This window comes from Ovis aries, chromosome 4 (genome assembly GCF_016772045.2).
Source record: "Ovis aries strain OAR_USU_Benz2616 breed Rambouillet chromosome 4, ARS-UI_Ramb_v3.0, whole genome shotgun sequence".
Classification (NCBI taxonomy): domain Eukaryota; kingdom Metazoa; phylum Chordata; class Mammalia; order Artiodactyla; family Bovidae; genus Ovis; species Ovis aries.
In genome coordinates this window covers 62556031-62575624 of record NC_056057.1, presented here as the reverse complement: position 1 = coordinate 62575624, position 19594 = coordinate 62556031, and the positions used below count along the sequence as shown (strand labels likewise).

The 19594-nt window shown below is 48.7% G+C and overlaps 1 protein-coding gene across 4 annotated transcripts in view; it reads left to right on the top strand.

Moving 5' to 3' along the window:
* The window catches only part of EEPD1 (endonuclease/exonuclease/phosphatase family domain containing 1), a 164733-nt gene that overhangs the window by 97654 nt on the left and 47485 nt on the right, over positions 1-19594 (top strand). For all 4 annotated transcript variants that reach the window (XM_060415022.1, XM_042248602.2, XM_004007897.6 and 1 more), the window contains exons 4-6: positions 9938-10048; positions 12851-12985; positions 15154-15292. In XM_060415022.1, coding sequence (XP_060271005.1) covers positions 9938-10048; positions 12851-12985; positions 15154-15292 — 385 coding nt within the window. The remainder of the gene's footprint in view (positions 1-9937; positions 10049-12850; positions 12986-15153; positions 15293-19594) is intronic.

The following is a 19594-nucleotide window of genomic DNA, read 5'->3' as shown; positions in this document are numbered from 1 at the left end:
ACTTAAACACTGAGAATGTGGGAAGGACTCCTCCATTGAAGGAGTTGGGGGTGCTGTCCCGAGTCTGGACAGTTTTGTTAAAGGCCCCGCAGTGAACAGTGGCCATTCCTACTGAATTCTGGCTTGTGATCTGCTGGCCCTGTGTACCTGAGGGTCCTAACAGGTTGATGTCAGGGCAAATCTTTAAAGAGACATTAAAACAAGGCTAGAGGGGAAAAAATAAAGGTGAGAATGGTTTATCTGCAGATGAAAGAAACTACCTAGGAAAACTCCCACCTCTTCTGTCAATCAGAGATGTAAGAAACAGTCTATTGCTTCCTTTCTGATCACACAGTTCAGAGGCTTAATGTCTGTGGTCCTTCACTCCCTAGGCCCCTGAGCTGCCATCTGTTTATCACAAGTATGTACATGAAAAAAATAAAATAAAGCTTCCTGATTTACTTTCAAAAACAAAGACATTATGAGTTTAAACTAACTTACTTGGGATCTTTTTTAGACATGTGGATATAAGCATTGTGAGCACGTAGCTCCAATGAGGAGCTTCCTGGGTAGCTCAGCTGGTAAAGAATCCACCTGCAATGGAGGAGACCTTGGTTCGATTCCTCGGTTGGGAAGTTCCCCTGGAGAAGCAATAGGCTACCCACTCCAGTATTCTTGGGCTTTCCTAGTGGCTCAGATGGTAAAGAATCTGCCTGCAATGTGGAGACCTGGGTTCAATCCCTGGAGGAGGGCATGGTTACGCACTCTAGTATTCTTGCCTGTAAAATCCCCATGGACAGAAGAGCCTGGCAAGCTACAGTCGATGGGGTTGCAGAGTCAGATACTACTGAGCGACTAAGTACAGCACAGGGTAGAATGGTAAGGTTTTATTGCTACCATAGTAGGTGATTTTAGGTTGTTCATAATGAAATGAAATGAAACGAGCCCCTAAATAGCAGAAATTCCTCCCAGCCCATGAAACATCCACCACTGGGGCTTAGCACGCTGTGTCCACATGACAGTGTGTTAGATGGTGCATGAAGAGAGTTTGGAAGAGTTTGTAATACTGTGGCACCATTAGAACAAAACCGTGTGTGTCTTTATGAATAATCAGCTATACACATATTAATTAAACGCATAGGAAATATCCTAGAAGGGAATCCACCAAAAGTATTAGCAGTCGTTGTCTCTGCACAGTGATATTCTGCTTAAATTTTTCTTTGTTTCTCTAATTTACAAATTGTCCTATAACGAGCTTGTGTTTGCTGATACCAGAGCATAAGCCTCAATTTAAAGAGAAGGAGGGGAAAAAGCCACTGAATTACTGATACAATCTTAACTCCCATCTCAGATTAAGAGTCTTAGCATCCAAAGAGCTTTAGAGAAGAAAAGAAGCTTTGGAAGCTTCCCTGAAGCGTGGAAACAAGGGGTGATGAGGTGATGACAAGCCCCGTGCCTCTCACTCCCCATCCTAACCTGCCTTCATCTCCAAGAATCTTCAGCTTTCTCTTAGTCTCCATTTTATAATTGCCCTTGCAAAAAAAAAAAAAATCTAACTGCCTTGCAAAGTACCCTTCCTCCCCCTGTGCTTATTTGTAACTGCCTTATTCAGGAAACATATGCTGAGGAGCTCCTGGGAGCATGGAGGAGAGGCTACCAGAACCGGCAGCCACTCTGTGACAGGAGGGCGTGTGGATATCCCTCCCTTTGACTCTGAAGAAGCAGCTGGTGATGAACTGGTTATGGAGGCGGAGGGAATGCGTCCTTGTTTGCTTTGTGTCTTCCTCAGCATGATAGGAGTGTTTAAACAAGGATGAACAGTCCTCCAGAATCCTTTCGGGTCCCTAGGAAGAGCATGTTCATGGCGCTGACTGAGCAGGGGCTCGCGGGCCAAGTGATGCGAGGGCGGTAAGCCCACTGCTTCTCTGGATGGATGGAGAAGGGCGGGCCTGAGCCTTTAGGGCAGGGGCTGCCCCACAAAGCTCTGAACGCTTGGCTGTGTGTCCCGCTGGTCCCTGGCCCCTACCAGGAGGAAGGCTGTAGTTCGGATGTGTTGACCTCCTCGGGAGGGCTGTGTCCCCAGGTAACCTGGGGCATCGGTGAGGAAGCGGACAGTAGTGGTGTGGTGGTGTGGCTTTTAGTTCCAGAGAATCCCAAATTTGGAACACACGTGGCGCATAAACACTCACATCATCTCACAGGGCAGTTGGTCTAATTTGTGTTTTCTGAGACTTCGCTCCTAAATGAAGTGCACTTGAGCCTTCGAGTTGGCTACGCTGGACTTTATCCCACTCGCCGGCAGTGGGTGACCTTGCTGTGGTCCCTCTCTAAGCCCTGCTTTCCTCACGTGTCAGATGAGAGCATTATTAACTGCCTCGCAGGACTGTCATTGAGATCAGATGTGATAATGTGTGAACAGTGCCTAATCGCTGCGCTTAATAAATGCTGGTCTTCATCCCTCCCCCGCCCTTTCTCGGCCTCTGGCTCTCCTTTTCACAGGACTCAAAGCTGACTGGTCGGGAATTACTGGCCACCTATGTTTTCTTACAACTAATGGATGTGTCCAAACTTAAACCTATTAGAATGACTGCCTAGGAAACGTAAGCTCTTAGGCAGTTTAGCAAGGAGTCTCCAGGTAGGACTCAGCGCACATTAAGGAGGGCAGATGCTGTTTTTCAAAAGAATGAGATCCGTTCTCCATGTTTGGGAGAAAGCCTTTGGAAAGCTAACGTGATGCGCTGTCAGAGCAGTCAGCTCCTTTATGGAGTTCATGGGGCGATTACCACAGAGAAAGAGGGAGAAAGAGAACACTGTATTTCCTCTATCAGTCTTACAGTTCTCTTCCCGCACCTTCCACTTTGCCTCTCCTCCTAGCGTTCTAGAACCATGCAGTGTTAGAACTTGAAGTGCCCTTCCAAAGCTACAAGGAAACGAGCCCAGTTCTTTCTTTCAATTTTTGAACGTGGTTGTTGTTCAGTGAGCCCCCGGGGCAGAGGAATGGCCACGCTCCCTCCACAGACACCTGGGCCCTTGGGAAAGGCTCCCGGACGCACCTGGTGCTGCAGCAGTGTTGGGTGAAGGGCTCTGAGCAATCCTGGGGGGCCCAAACTCATGGCTGTCTGGTATACCTTGCACCTGTCTCCCCTCTGGCATGCATGCCTGAGTCTGCGTTTGAGCAGAGGTGACTATACCTCGTCACGGCTCTGTGGGAATGATCTCTTTTCTTCCATACAGATTGGGAAAGAGGGGGAGAGACAGATTCTTTGCCCTGGCTCTGTGTCCATGTTACATTTTGTGTGTGTGCCCTGCTCTGGGGAGAGGAGGCCAGGGCCTTTAAGATGGTTAAGAACGGTTAAGGCACTTAGCACTTATTAGGACAGAGCAATAAGTGAGTGCATCACTGCCCCATAGGCCGTATGGCCTTGCAAAGTGTCAACATCTGAAAGTCTAAATATGCCCAGAAAACTTGGTAATTGGCTTATCGTTAGAAGGCCAAGCATGATTAATACTTCCCAGGTGGTGCTAGTGGTAAAGAACATGCCTGCCAATGCAGGAGACAGACACAGGTGTGATCCCTGGGTCCGGAAGATCCCCCGGAGGAGGAAATGGCAACCCACTCCAGTATTCTTGCCTGGTGGGCTACAGTCCGTGGGGTCACAAAGAGTCGGACACGACTGGAGCAACTTACCATGCATGTAGACGTTGCTCGGCTTTTGCACGGCTTGGTGTTCTTTGAGAGAATACTGACGTTTCCGTGGTTTCACTCTCCACGTGATCACTGACAGATTACCCAGAGATCTTCAGGCTTCTAATGTTGCCCATAACATACATGTGCTTGACGATCCTGGCAGAGCTAAGCCCCTGCTTACTATTAACATTTCAACAAGAAATTGTTGTCTGTGTCCTTTGTTCTGTTTCCGATAGTACTTCAATGAGAGAAAGTTGAGTCTCTTGACCTCACCTGGCTTAAGACAGGGCTGTTGGGATTTCCCTGGTGGTCCAGTGGCTAAGACCCCATGCTTCCAATGTAAGGGGGCACACTTCAGTCCCTCTTTGGGGAACTAGGATCCCACATGCCAAGTGGTGCCAACCAAAAACATTTTTTTGTAATTAAAACACAAATAAGACAGGGCTGCTTTCATCTATGATGGCCATTCATCCTCTCAAGGCACCTGTGCCTCTTGACCCACACACTATGTTGTGTTCCACGAGCTGCTGCTGAGTGCACAGAGGGAATGGGTGGGAACAAGTGGAAAGCTAGTGGTCAAAGAGACAGCACCTCGAGAATCAGAAGAGCACCCGAAATAGCCAGCTCAGTGAAGCAGCTTCATTTGGAACTTTGGCCCTGCAGATTCCAAATGAAAACATACCCCTACTGCCCATCCAGGAAGCAGGAGAAGGGCGACCATCTGGAGTTTGCTTTGAGAACCTGACTGTCCTCCTGACATTCTGTCTCCAGCTGACTGTATGGTCAGCACTAGCAGTGCCTCTTTGTAACTAGCTCCCAGAGCCCCGGGTTTCATTTCACCTTAACTGGATGGGGAAGATAAAGGGACCGTGGAGCTTGGTGGTGGCTGCACAAGGCACTTGGTGAGGTTGGACCCCTTTCCCATTGTTATTTACTGGTCAGGACAAGATGAACCAAGGAGTCTTCATTTCAGGAAGGGAGAGGGGTAGAAGGGATAAATGAAGTCCAAAAGTCCACCAACCAAGAAAGAGTTTGGTGTCAAGCCTTGGAACCTCTTGTCTGCAGAGATGAACAGTCAGCTGGTCCAGACAGACCTGATGTGTGCAGCACATCCTAAGCACAGCCAAAGGAGTCCTGTCTTTTAGGATTTGACATTTCTCAATGCCAGCAACTTGGACGTCTTGTAGATTGGAGTTTAAAGGTCTGACTTAGGCTCCCTGTTGACAAGCTGAAGCAGAGAGTGGGGTGAATTTGGCCTTGATAGTCAAGTTCTGCATCTGAGTAGCCAACTGTGGGGCACATACTAAAGACTGATATTACCCCCTAATTGGTCTGAAGCTCAAGAAACAAGTCCAGCCCATTTGAGGGATTCTTGTAATTTATCCTGGGACAGAAAAGCCTAAGGTGGGATCCCCAGGAGACATGCCTTTACTCATTCATTCAACAAACATCCATTGCACGCCTGTGTATATACGGTGGCTGGGCTCTCTCTGTGCCTTTATCTCACAGGGTGATCTGCAAAGGACTTCGGTCAGATGCTTACACAGGGCAGAGTGGGAGAGCTGAAATGGTATTTATTTGATTTGAACAGTACAAATTGTCTTTCCTGACCACAGGTATTAAAAATGCAAAGACCAAGTTCAAAAACAATAATTATCTATCTTCCTCTGAACTTCTCAAGCTTTAGTTTAAAATTGGAGAACTTGAGAGTGCACAGCTTGGCCAAACCAGATTCCGACTTAGGGTGGGGTGGGCAAACCTGTGGTCTAGAATGAGAGCTGGTGTAATTCTGCTGAATACAGGTGATGGGTTAGCCCCTGGGACTTTAGAAACACAGGTGGTGGGCAAGGGCCCTGTGTTGAGATTGGGCAGATCTGTGCAGTTACCTGGGAGGCTTTTTTCCAGTCATACCCACCTTGCCCCTTCCATTTCCACCCTTTCTGCCCTTGGGAGCCACTTTTGCTTAGAGTATATTTTCTTTCTTCTGGTGTGTGGGTGAAGCAGAAAATTTGAGAACCAGTTGTTCTTTAAAAAAAAAAAAATTCAACTTCAGGCAGAGTTCAGGTTGAGGGCTCTCAGAGGATGCTTTTGTTTCCCTTTGAAATGTTTGGGAGAAAGAATCTAAGGACTGGTAAAGGCCGGCTGGCCCCACCCCTTGCAGCGTGTCCAGCCCCACATGGTCCACCTGTTCTGACCAGGAGGTGGTGCATTAGGAGACAGACCTCAGTTCACACCTCCCTCTAAACCCTGTCAGCTGTGGAATCTTGCATTCAACTCACTTATGTTTGGGCCTAACATTTCTGGGCTGCACTTACCTCCTGAATCACTGGTAGTGTGATCTGTTGGTGGGATAATAGGAATGGTGTAGACCAAACAAGGGGTCTCTGGAGCAGGCTCCTCAAAGCTTGCTGAACTTGCACCCTCGGATCCTGTGACAGTGCAGATTCCAGGGCACTGGTGTGGGTGGGCCTGAGAGCTTGCATTTCTAACAGACTCCAAGGTGAGCTTGATGCTACTGGCCCATGGTCCACACACTAAGTAGCAAGGATTTAAAGGTGCTCTCCTCCTTAGATTTGCTGTGAACTGTCAAGCTGGTAATTTTTTTCTTGCTCTTTTTTTAAATTTCATTTTTAATTGTGGCAATTTTTTTTTCAGTTCTAGAAATTGAAGAAAATACCTACCTGTTACCTAATGCTGGTCATGAAAAATGAGATAGAATGCTTTCAGCCATAAATACTGTTCTCATTGGTCCCTTATTTTATTGTGTATGTGTGTTCAGTTGATCAGTCATGTCTGACTCTTTGCAGCCCCGTGGACTGTAGCCTGCCAGGTTTCTCTGTCCATGGAATTTTTCAGTCAAGAATACTGAAGTGGGTTGCCATTTCTTCCTGCAGGCGATCTTCCCAACCCACAGATCGAACCTAGGTCTCCTGCGTCTCTTGCCTTGCAGGCAGATTTCTTTACCTCTTATATAAGGGGGAAGCCCCCCTTATATTATTAATTGTCTCCAGTAACATAAGAAATACTGAAAAAGAAGGCAGAGAGAAGGATCATAGTCTACTCTGAGGGCTGAGAGAAACATCAAGGGCAAGGCTTCAGATCTACAAAATACAGGTGACCCTTAAGGTTCAGGAATCATGGTTCCTTGTCTTCCAGAGTTTACCTGTGAGGCAAAGACTTTTAAATATAAAACAAAGAAAAGGAAAATGTATTTCCTTCATTCCATAACACCAGCTTTAAACTTGAATCAGTATCACTTGGAAAGGATGTGAAAATGCAGCTTGCCAGGTCTGACTCAGACACTAATTTTGGTAGCATCTTAAGTTCCCGGGTGATACTGATGCTCATGCTTGAACCAGCACAAAGCTTTGTCCCCAGACCGCATCTTTGAGAGAGGCGTGCATGGAAGACAGTGTCTCTTCTGACCTGCGAGGGTCAGGATGAGCTGCCTGGCTGCCTGCAGACTGCTCTTCCCAGCACAGCAGGGCCTCACAGGCTGGAGCTCTCCAGTAGAGCTGGTTGACTCATCACCTCAGGGGCTTTTTAAGAGCTAGAGGTTCCTGGGGTGCATCCTCAGATATACAGGCAAGCAGCCAGGTTCAGACCTGCCTATGTGGAGAGCAGTGAGGTACCAGATGGACACTGGAGAGCTGTTCTCCTTTTTAATGCCTCTTGGATTCAGCTCTAATGATCACTCAGCAAGTGAATGATTCCCCAGCAGGAAATTGGACCCTCTGGAAATACATTTCGTCGCTGGATTCCTAGAGTCGATAAATTCTGCATGCATTTTCCAGAGTGCTTCATTTCCTACCCAAGGGTGGCCACCAGCCAGGACCATCTGGCTATGGGGATTCTTCCAGGGTGAAGTCCCCCTATTGGGAATAACACCATCCATGGCAGTGTTGAAAGGGGAATGGATAAAAGTCACTGAGGACCAGATCCCAGTGAGAACCCTTCCCAGGCAAACTCAAAGTCAGATTAAGATCGAAGCAGTTACTTAAATAGCCTCAAGAAGAAATTCCTCCTTTTGTCTCTCGTACCTGGATTTGAGGATGGTGATGGTCTCTGAAATTTCCTGGCTCACCAGCTGATGGTTATAGAGCATCACTGGGCACCGTGCTCTGCCAAGCGGGCTTTCTAAAGGCAACTCGGGGACAGTCCCTGCTCTTGTGGTGTCCACTACCGGGAAGAGGCAGACGCATAAGCATGTAACTGTAAAAGCAGCATGATTCCTAGAACCGTGTACATCTAGAGTAGCCCTCCCAGGAGGCTCCATCCTCGCCCAGTTTTGTTTCCTCCATAGTGCTTGTCACTAGAGAAATGATTCATCTTCTCTCTTAGAGCTCGAGCAACAGGAGAGCAAAGACCAGACCGTCAGACCCTGGCCTGTCTCAGCTGCTGGATGTGAACTGCCCAGGAAGGGTATGAGAGCAGCTCTGTGCAGCCAAGGCATTCCTGAAGGAGGCTCCCAGCAGACCACTCGCTCTCTGCCCACAACACCTGTATCTGAGGCAGATGCTTAGGGAGGAGTGGCAAATGCAGTGGTTCTCAGATCTTAGCTGGCATCCAAATCACCAAAGGGCTTGTTAAAACACATTTACTGGGCCTTACCCTAGAGTTTCTGATCCAGTAGGCCTAGGGTGGGGCCAGAGAGTTTCCTACAAGTTCCCAGGTGATGCTGATGTTCCTGGGTCCTGGACCAGGGACCACAGGGATGGTGTGTCAGCATAGCCACACAGCTTACCCAGTGGACAGATGGGAGGGGATTGAATGACAGAGAGGCAGAGAGACCTCTAGCAAGCTATGCCAGTGAGCCAGGTGGGAGAATATGGAGCTCGAAATGGACCATAACAGTGGGACTGGAGAGCAGAAAGAGGGTGCTTCTGACAGACGCGATGCTGCATGTGGCCTGGGGAGCACTAGCCTGTGGGAGGAGAGGGCAGAGTCAGAGTGGCTGGAAAGATGCTCGTGCCAGGAATTGAGATGCTTGTTGGGGAGGGGAATGGCATGTTCTTTGGGACCTGCTGGGTTTGTACTTCTGTGGAAATCTTCTGATGGAAATGTTAAAAAGGAAGTCAAAATATAATTCAAAACTCGAGAGAGAAATCTGAGCTGCTGGTACAGATTTGGGGGGCATTTGGGGTAGAAGTGTTAGCTGAAGCTGTGGGGCTGAGGTTATCTAAGGGTGGCTCTTTGAGGAGATGGCAATGATGCCTCTGAAAGGAAGCCCAGAGACTGGCTGGTAGGACCAGGCAGAGAAAGGGCTGAGTAGGGTACCCAAGGTGCATGAAGTAAAGGGACAGGAGGTGTCACCCAGAAGGGGCAGTACCAGGTATCAGAGCATCTCAAACACAGCCCGAATCGGACAAATTCTGGAGACCCTTAAAAGAACCAGCCCCAAAAGATGGGGTTGTGTTTGAGGCACGACTTAGAGGAACTGGCCCATGGATTCTGAAACCTGTAGTTTTCAACCCCTCATTTTATTAATACATTGTCTGTACAATTTCATTTTGCCTTGATGATAAAGTTACCTTACAGTTCTATATTGGTGAAACACACGTACACAAAAAGAAGCCCACCCTGAAAACACGCATGAGGCATAGTGACCACCCATGAGAGGTCTTTCTTCTCAGAGGAAAACCAAGGTGAACAATATGGTGGTGCCTGGTGAAGGGAGGGTCAGTTGGTACTTTTTTTTAAAATGAAGTATAATTGATTCACAATATTGTATTAGTCTCAGATGTACAACGTAGTGATCCGGTAATTTTATACATTATGAAATGACCGCGACATTAAGTCCAGTGACCACCTGTCTCTGTTCAAAATTATTTCACAATTATTGACTACCTTCTGGGGGTCTGTTTTTGTGCCTCTAACGGTGGTGGGAAAGTACCATGTATCCATGTTCTTCCCTCTAGACTCTCCTGGGACCTTAACCACTGATGTTTCAAGGATTAAAAAGATTCTGACAACTGCTTTTGAACTATTTGTGGTGGATTGCTACAAAGAGAATGGTTTGCTCTAAGCTAAAATTCTCCAGGTGACAATTGTATATTTCACCAGTGGACAGTTTGCTTTTTAATTTTTGAGGCTTGTTTTGTCATCCTGGTCTTCCTAAACCCTGGCTTCGGAGGACACAAGGACGAGGTCTGACAAGTGTCTGAATCAAGCTGAGGAGTCAGGATCCTGCACTTTCTGGCTCCACAGACTGCCTGCAGCAGGAACTGCTTTAGGCGGGAACTCACACCGACATGTTCTCTGTCTTTACAGTTCTGTGTGGAGCTAAACCAGCCAATCCTGCCCAACATCCGCAAGTGGAAAGGGCCCCGGGGATGCTGGAAGGCCGTTGTTTCAGAGACGCCCTCGACTCAGCTCCAAAAGGTACCCTCATCTGCAGAACGGGGATTTTCTTTCCATTTTCTTTTTTCCAATCACAGACGTTTAAAATCTTTCCTTTGCCAACATCCTTGATGTAATGTTGTATTTCTGCCCATTTTTTTTAGCTCTTTGCCATTTGTTTCAAAATGCCCTGGTTCTTATTTCCTGTTTGGATCAGGAATGGCCTGCTGCCCAGACGGAAATGGGAGCTGGGGTGTTGGGAGGAGAGGAGAAATCCTGTCTGGAGCCAAGGCAGCAAATGGGGTATTTCTGTCCTTTGTCCTTCTAATCCCTTCTCCACGGTTCCAGCCTCTGCCAAGTTTGTAGACAGCCCATTGTCCATTGACTGAGAACTTCAGATTCACTTAATTCATACATGAAATATTTGCTTTAGTGGTAAGAATTGTGCACATGGAAATGATCTGTGGAAACTTTCAGCAGATTTTAATTTTGAATTTTCTCTCAGTATTGCCCATGTGGGTTTAGGTAAGTCTCTCTATGTATTTATTTTCACTCCCACATATCATATTCAAGACCAGTTTTTATTCACTTAAAATATTCAACATCAGTAGAGTTTTAGATTTTTTTAAATAGGCTCCTGATAGTTAATTATGAGTGGATTACAAAATTTTCCTATAAATGCAGATGTTACATTTTTATCACTAGGTGTTGGTGCTGCGTTCATGTCAATTGTGTCTGACTCTTCGTGACCCTTGGACTATAGCCCACCAGGCTCCTCTGTCCATGGGATCTTCCTGGCAAGAATACTGCAGTGGGTTGCCATTCCCTTCTCCAAGGGATCTTCCCAACCCAGGGATCAAACCCACGTCTCCTGTGGCTTTGCATTGGGAGGCAGATTCTTTACCACTGAGCCATGTGGGAAGCCCGTTTGTATCTCCAGTATACCATTATAAACACACATGATATAAATACTTATCTGAGTGATATGGAGATCTGGGACTTTTAAATTGTAACATTTACTGGATTAAAAGTATCCAGTCACTTATTGACAATAAGCTTTCTTTTTAGCTCCTACTTTATGCTGTAAATCTTATTTCTCTGGGTTTGGGGTGTAAGTGATTACTGCAGGTGGTAGCCAGGAGGCTGGAAATACAGGATAATGGGAAGGTATCTGGTCTTTACCACTCCAGCCCATGACTGTTCCTTCTCAGTCCACATAGAAATAATACTAATAGGGGACTTCCCTAGTGGTCCAGTGGTTAGAACTCTACACTCTCCCTGCCAGAGCCCGGATTCAATCCTGGTCGGAGAACTATGTTCCCACAGGCTGCATGGTGCAGCCAAAAGTAAAATAAAAATAAAAAACAGAGTTGGGGTTTCCCTGATGGCTCACTGATAACGAATCTGCCTGCCAATGCAGGAGACGGGGTGCCATCCGTGGTCCGATAAGATCCCACATGTTGCGGAGCAACTAAGCCCACACCATGACTACTGAGTCTGTGCTCTAGAGCCCAGAAACCACAGCTACTGAGCCCACATGCAGCAACTGTTGAAGGCCTCTGGAGCCCTTGCTCTGCAACAAGAGAGGCCACCGCAATGGGAAATCCACGCACTGCAGCTAGAGAGTAGCCCCCACTTGCCACAACTAGAGAAAAGCTGGTGTAGCAATGAAACCCAGCATAGCCATAAATAAACCTATAAAAATAATTTTAAAATATTTTGAATGGCTCAGATGGTAAAGAATCTGCCTACAATGTGGGAGACCCAGGTTCAGTCCCTGGGTTGGGAAGATCCCCTGGAGAAGGACGTGGCTACCCACTCCAGTATTCTTGCCAGGAGAATTCCATGGACAGAGGAGCCTGGTGAGCTATAGTCCTTGGGGTCAAAAAGAGTCAAACACAACTGAGTGACTAACACTTTCACACCTTTTTTTAAAAGGCACTTTACACACATATATATAGGTTCACAGGACTCTTACAGTCCATTTAGCACTATTTATCTGTTCAGCAAATCATTAGAAAAGTTACTGTGTGTCAGGCACCGTGCTATATACTAGATGTTCATGGTGAGAAAACTAGACCCAGAAACCTGGCCTCTTTTCACTCTTTGCAAGCCCAGGACCTTGACTGAGCCTGACAGAGCCTGTTGGAGATTTTCAAGTCAGGTAGCCCTGCTCCAGGTTGGGTGTCAAGGCCACTGGGTAACAGTGTGTGGCTGCCTCTCAGATCTCTCAGCCTCAACCCCTTCATCTGTGAAATGGGATCAACAGCTCCTCCCTCAACTCAGAGTGGCTATAGAATTTTGAAGGATACTGTGCGTTGAATGCTTGTTTAGCAGACATGGGCCAGTGCCCGGCAGGGTACCCATGAGGTGGCAGGCAGTACTGAGCTGGAAGCTGCTCAGTAACCAAAGCCACCTCTTGGAGTTTTGTATTTGATCCTTAGCATTGCCATTTACCAACTGTGGGGTTTCAGGGAAGTTACTTAACCTCTCTGAGCAGCTGAGTCTTTACATGACAGGTGGGCACGTGAGTGGCCATCCTATGGGATGTGATGATTAAAAAGATAATTCTGTGCCTAGTCTGGGATCTCCCCCACAATGTGCCCCTGCCAAAGAAGAGCCCAGGCACCCCAGCTGTGTGAACCTCTCTGAAATTACTGGTCTGGGAAATTTGTTGTGGGGACTAGGAGGAACATGCTGTGGTTTGGGGATATGCTTTTGTCTCAGGAACAGCCCCTGGGCAGGTCACCCCCAGACCCAGTGTAGAGTTCGCTCCCCAGCTTGAGGCTGAACACCCCACCAGACAGACCTCTCTGCACACTAACACCTTGTCTTCTCCCACAGGGTGCCGGGTTTGCGGGGTTCCTGTGGGACACGGCAGCCGGGGTGGAGCTGAGAGATGCCGCCTGGCAGGAGAGCTCGCCCGGCAACGGGCATGGGAAGCCGGTGGGCCCCAGCCCGTACCTCGCAAGGTTCAAGGTATTGCCCCTATTGCCCTGCGGGGCCACTCCTTCTGAAAAGGAGAAAAGCCCACTTTGAACTGTGAGCCAGAGAAGCTCACCTTTTTGCCTTGGTTTTATTCTCTCTCGGGGCTGGGTCAGCACACACACTTGGGGTTCCCTCAGCTGGGGAACTTGTCCAGAGCAGGAAGGAGAGGAATTTGGGGGAGATCGTAGCTCTGGTAACTTTGACTTCTGGGCAAGAAGGAGGTCAAATGGCTGTTTCCCAAACCTGATAAGCAGCAGAATCACCTGGAGAGATTTTCTTAAAGTCAGGGTTTCCTGGACCCTGCCCCCCCCCACCCACACACACAATGTCTGATTTCCAGAAGCACCTCCTGCGCTTCATCAGTGCTCTCAGCGCCGGGTAAGGAAGCCGGTCGTTTGAGAATCTCTGGATTAGAGGGCAGCTGAACTGCTCTGAGGACACCCTTCTCTTACTAGGGAGAGGGAGAGCCCTCCAGGGGTCACTGGGACTTGGAAGGGCCTCAGAAGGACCTTCTGGGTGATGGGGCCACTGACACTTCCAGACAAGCCCTCTCTCTCCAGAGTTGGGAGCAGCAGGCATACCGACCTGGGTCTCTCCGATTCCCCTGGATGCCCTGGGAAGTATTTATGCACAGCAAACAGTCAGAAACTGGGCATCAGGCAGGAGGAAAAGGCAGCAGCCGAAACAGGTCACCAAGTCAGCAGTCGGCCTTACTCGTCAGAAGACACAGGGTCGGGCGAGAGTGGTCCCTTATCACAGAGCCCAGCAAGCTAGCTGCTGGGCATCTGGGACACCCCCTTCTATATGCTCCAGAGCAGTTCTGGAGCCAGAGAGTTGCCGCAGACCTCAGCACAGTTTCTCTCTGGCAGCTCCGGGCTGGGGCTGCCTGTGAGCTGGCGGCTGTGCTGACTGTGGTCGGGGATCTAGCCCACACTTCCCGCCTCCTCACTTGCAAAGCTGCAGAGATGCTGGGATTCCATGCGTATGCACACAACCCGGGGTGTCTGTGGGTTGTGCTTCTGATACTGGTGTATCAGTCAGCCAGCGATCACCCCTGAACCCTCCTCCCCAGGTCCCTTTTCTAGAAAGTGGCTGCACTGGCTTTGGCCAAGAAAGGCAACAGGCAGAACCAGCTAGTGTCTCAAAGAGGTGGGCTGGTTTTAAAGACCATTAAGAAATGCTCTCAGATTGTGAGTTATTGCTCAAATCCTCTGAATGAAGTGATCCCCTGCACAGGTATGAGGCTCCTGTGCTTCGTGTCACATCCTAGGCCAGGCAAGCTGTGGGGACAGAGATGTGGCTTCTCTCCCCAGGCAGGGTTTCCTTGCCCACGGCCTGAAGGTGTCTCCCTTGAGGTCCGAGCCACAGCTGCAGAGAGAGCTCTCCTGGCTGGGTGGTGGTGATGGCAAACTGGGCGCCTCTGTAAGACGAAACTGGCAGCGCCCACTTGGGGGTGCCCTCTGCACACCCCCGCTTCCTGGCAGTGGTTAGTGTTTGTTGCCATAACAGAAGGGTGGGGTTGCCAGACTCAGAGCAGCTGAGCACTGCTTTGGGGCCCAGGAGACTGACTCTGACGTCATGATTCTGCTGCTGCACTGGGGATGCAGGAGGGGGCTTAGCCTGTGCTACCAGGGCTCAGCCAGCTTTCATTCTTCATGTTTGAAATCACTGAGCATCAGGCACCGAGATTTCGAGGGGGAAAGGGAGCACATAGCGGTGGGTGGGATGTGGGGAGGCGGGGCCCAGCTACAAATCCTGGCGGGGGGTGGGAGGTGACAGGCTGGCCCTGTGGGGAGAGCCCCAGGTCTTCATCAACAACCAGCTGCTAGCGTCACCTCTTCTTCCTCCATAGTTGCTCAGAAGGGAAAAAAAAGGCAACAAGAAATTGACATTTCTAGATGTGCCTGATTTTCCAGACCCTAAGGAGGAGTAAAGGGGTGCAATGTAGGGGATCCCCGTGACAGGACAAGAGAGGTCTTGGTCCTGCAAGGGCCTCAGGAAGCTCTTGCGACAGCTGCCTCTGCTTCCTCCAGCGTGAGCTGCCTTGTGTACGTTTACCACCGTCACTGTTTGCGAAGCTGCTTGGGGGTTGGAGGTAACGGGCGCAGGCAATAAGAGCATCTCAACTTGTCTCTGGTGCTTTGTTTCATCTTGCCCAGGTAGGAAGTCATGACTTGACGCTGGTGAACCTTCACCTGGCGACCCTGACCTTCCCGGGGGGTGAGAACCTGAGCAAGAATCACAGTGACAGTCATCGCTGGGCTAGCTTCACACAGACCTTGCAGGAAACCCTGAAAGGTAGGAACCATCTTCCTGTGCGGCTGGGCTAGCAGCTCCCACTTCTGCAGGGTAGGTGAGGGGTGCCCCTTCCCAGTGTCTCTCCCCTCCCTTAGGCTGGCTGTGCTGTGGGCAGCGATGCGTACTGAGTGATGGACAGGAAACCGCCATACCGCCTGCATCCTGGGCAGCGCAGTGCCCCGTGCGTGCTCACAGCTTTGTCTCTGTGGGTCTGGCATGTGGGTTCCGTGGTGGGGTTTTGTGGCTCTTCAGCCTCCCTTTGATGGACAGGATTGGGAGAAGGAGAAACTAAGTGATGGCGCCCCGTGCCCCCCGCCATGGGCTCCGCTGCCCCCCGTCACGGGCCCCGTGCCCCCCGTCATGGGCTCCGCTGCCCCCCGGGTGCTCCCATGGTGGTGTCCCCTGAAGATGTGCACCTGCTCTTCTTGGGAAAGAGAGTTGGTGACGAGGGGAGTGGGGAAGTCCTGATGAGTCCTCTCCTTCCTGGTGGATTGCAGATCTTGCTGACAGAGCCCTGAAATGACAGAAACACTGGACTTGAATCTTGGCTCCTTCAATGGTGGTAGGATGTCTGGGAAGTCACCACTCTTCAGGGGCTGACAGTGCTAACTTCACAGGGTGCCCAGGGCTGGGTGACCTTCTGATGAAGGACCCAGGATATGGTAGGGGCTCAGCAGACATGAGTTGAGGGGGATTAAGAGAACACTGAAAAGGGCAGAACTTCAGAAGACAGGTGGACTCTGCTTTCCAGCTCTGCCCCCAATAATACCAAACATTTGCTGTGCGTGGCTTACAAGGAGGAAGAGTTGAAAGCTGACACAGCTGTAAAGACTGCTGCTGCTGCTGCTGCTAAGTCACTTCAGTCGTGTCCGACTCTGTGCGATCCCATAGATAGCAGCCCACCAGGCTCCAGCGTCCCTGGGATTCTCCAGGCAAGAACACTGGAGTGGGTTGCCATTTCCTCCTCCAATGCATGAAAGTGAAAAGTGAAAGTGAAGTCGCTCAGTCGTGTCCGACTCCTAGCGACCCCATGGACTGCAGCCCACCAGGCTCCTCCATCCATGGGATTTTCCAGGCAAGAGTACTAGAGTGGGGTGCCATTGCCTTACTGGGGTGTGATCAGTTAGGCTTGTTTTTTTCAGAGCACTGAGCTGCTCCAGGTGAGGTTTCACAGCTGGAGGCCTGCAGTTCTCTTCTGTATTCCAGAGTCTTAATCCGTATTCCTAGCTTGCTAAGCCTTTTTTCCCTTGTTAAATTGGCCCCCCACAAGGTGATTTATGAAGATTTGGCTACAGAGATAGTTCAAAGATTGTTCGTTTTGAAAAGAGTTTTATCATGGTAAAATATATATGACATGAGACTTACCATCTTAACCATTTTTAAGTTACTTGTAACTTAAAGTATATTTAAGTATATTTACATTATTTTATAATAATGGTTTTAAGTATATTTACGTTATTTTATAGCCATTACCACCATCCATCACTAGAGCTTTTTCATCTTCCCAGACTGAAACTCTGTGCCCATTAAACACAAATTCCCTTCCCTCCAAGACCCTGACAGCCACCTTTCTACTTTATTTCTGTGAACTTGACCTCTCTAGGTATCTCATCTAAATGGAACCTTACAATATTTGTCCCTTTGTGGCCAGTTTATTTCACTTACGTTATGTCTTTATGGCTTGTAGTATACATCAGAATTTCCTTTCATTTTTATGGCCAAATACTATTCCATGTGTCTGTCAATGGACACTTGGGTTATTGCCATCTTTTGGCTGTTATGGATAATGCTCTTATGAACATTGAGGTACAGCTTACATTTCAAACCAGGATGTGCTGCGAATAGCGTTCTCCTTAAATTGTGAGTCTTTGGGCTAAAAAAAAAAGTCAGAAAGCTGTTTAAGTCAAGGTACTTCATCCAAGGAGCAACCATGTGGGAGATTGTTCACCCACGGCTAGACTCTAACCCATTATGAAGGATGACTTGACAGCTTTTAAAACTCTGGACATTTCTGTTGTTCTTGATTTCAAACTTTTGCTTTATATGGAAGGAGGAAGGGAATGTGCCAGTCCCTTACTTCTCTGATAACCATAGGCCCTGCTATCTTTTCGGATAATTCTGGTAGGGATCAGGTGTTTGTCAGAAGACCTGGGCAGCGTATTGTTTCAAGCTGCCAGGGACGATTGAGCCACAGTCTGACTCAGCTTTGACGTGCCCAGGTAAGGACAGTGACTCATGTCCCCGTGTCCCCCTGCATTTAACTAACGTCCAGCCTATTGTTAACTGGTGACACAGCAGAGCCGTGGAATCAGGAAGTGCTGCAACCTGCCCAAGCGGCAGCTCGGGTAAATCGATGAGCAGAGGCAGCTTGGCTCAAACAAAGACTGAACTTTATTCCACAGGCTTCTTTCTATCAGAGCAAACAGAGTCGGCTTGATTAGCAAACTCTGGACCTTTCCACCTTTGTCTGGAACGTGCGCCCAGGTTGACTGACGTCAGTGAGGGCTCAGGGTGGGGTGCCCATCCACTGATGGAATTTCAGCAAGAGTCAAACAAGGCAGGGTCATGCTTGGCATCTGAGTAAGACTTACCCCTAGTGGGGCCGGGCTCCTGCTATTGTCGCTGGCATTTTATAAATCTAGGACTCTGAGAAAGTCAGCCCCAAATATTATCCCTTCACTCCTGGAAAATGTGTGCACTCAGTAGTGTCTGATTCTTTGTGGCCCCAGAGACTAGCCTGCCAGGCGGCTCCTCTGGCCGTGGGATTCTCCAGGCACGAATACTGGAGTGGATTGCCATGCCCTCCTCCAGGGGGAATCTTCCTGACCCAGGGGTCGAACCTGCATCTTCTGGGTCTCCTGCATTGGCAAGCATGTTATTTACCACTAGGGAGACCTGGGAAGCCCTAACTCCTAGAAACTCAGTGGGTACCTGTGGAGCCCACCCTGGCGGACAGCTTCCTAGGAGAATTTAGGGCCCTGCACATCTGTGGGTTGTCAGAGGCAGGGAGTGTCTCCATGTCATCACCAAACTGCTTTAACCGAAGTAGATGAATTGTAAGAAACCTGGACAGTCCAATTCAAAATGAGCCATTATTTTCATTCCCGAAGTTACACAGAGCTTGGTTTATTGATGCCTGACACCAGCATCTCTCCTGGGTTCAGAATTTTCTTTTCTTAAAAGAAAAAAAAATATATATATATATATATATATCTTTTCTTAAAAGAAAAAAATATATATATATTTTTTGTCAGTGCCGAGTCTTCACTGTGGCACACGGGCTTTCTCTAGTTGCAGCACAAAGGCTTCTCGTTGCAGTGGCTTTTCTTGTTGTGGAGCACAGGCTGTAGGGTGTGCAGTCTTCATCAGCTGTGGCTTTGGGGCTCTAGAGCATAGCCTTAACAGTTGTGGTACGCGGGCTTAGTTGCCCCGTGGCATGTGGGATCGTCCCAGACCAGGGATTGAACCCATGTCTCTTGCACTGGCCAGTGGATTCTTTACCACTGAGCCACCAGGAAAAACCCCAGAACTGTCTTCTTTTGGCTCAAATATTTCATGTTTGTATCCTAATGAAAACCTCTCATAATATTGAAATCTTTTGTCTCAGTCTTTCCTAAGTTTTCCTTGAAATTTAATAAAGGTACATCTTTCTATTCATTCCTTTTAAAAGCTACGTTGCACCTTAATTGTGCAGTTTTCCTCACGCTTCGTTTACCATTTCTTCCGTGCGTGTTTCTCTTACGTCTGCCAGGCAGCAGGCTCTGTTCCAAGCGTGTGGGGCTTTTCCATCCTAGCTCTTTGTCCTGGATTTGAGGGCTTGGTGGCTTTGGTTAGAGCCTCAGCTTCTTACCTGCAAGAGGTCCCCAGCACACGGTGACGACTCAGTGGAGGGTCATTGACACTGGCCTCGTAGGAGTTGTTATTAGTATTATTCATAAGTTGACTTTCCTGTTGAAAGTTCGCCGTGATTTCTCAAGACCAGCTTAGTTGGGCTCGCCCTGCTTTGGGTGCCAGGGTTGTTAGGCTCTAGCATGAGGGTCAGATGCCTCTCTGTCGGTCATACAGTGGCTGCAGGAAGGGCTTCCTTCCATCCCCTTCCCTCCCCTCAGGCCCCCTGGGAGAGGGTGTCATGTGCAGAACGTGAGTGCCCTCTGCTGGTGGCTTGTGTCATTTCACTTTGGATTTCTTAATCTCACGACTGAGCGACTTCCCTTTCACTTTTCACTTTCATGCATTGGAGAAGGAAATGGCAACCCACTCCAGTGTTCTTGCCTGGAGAATCCCAGGGACATGGGAGCCTGG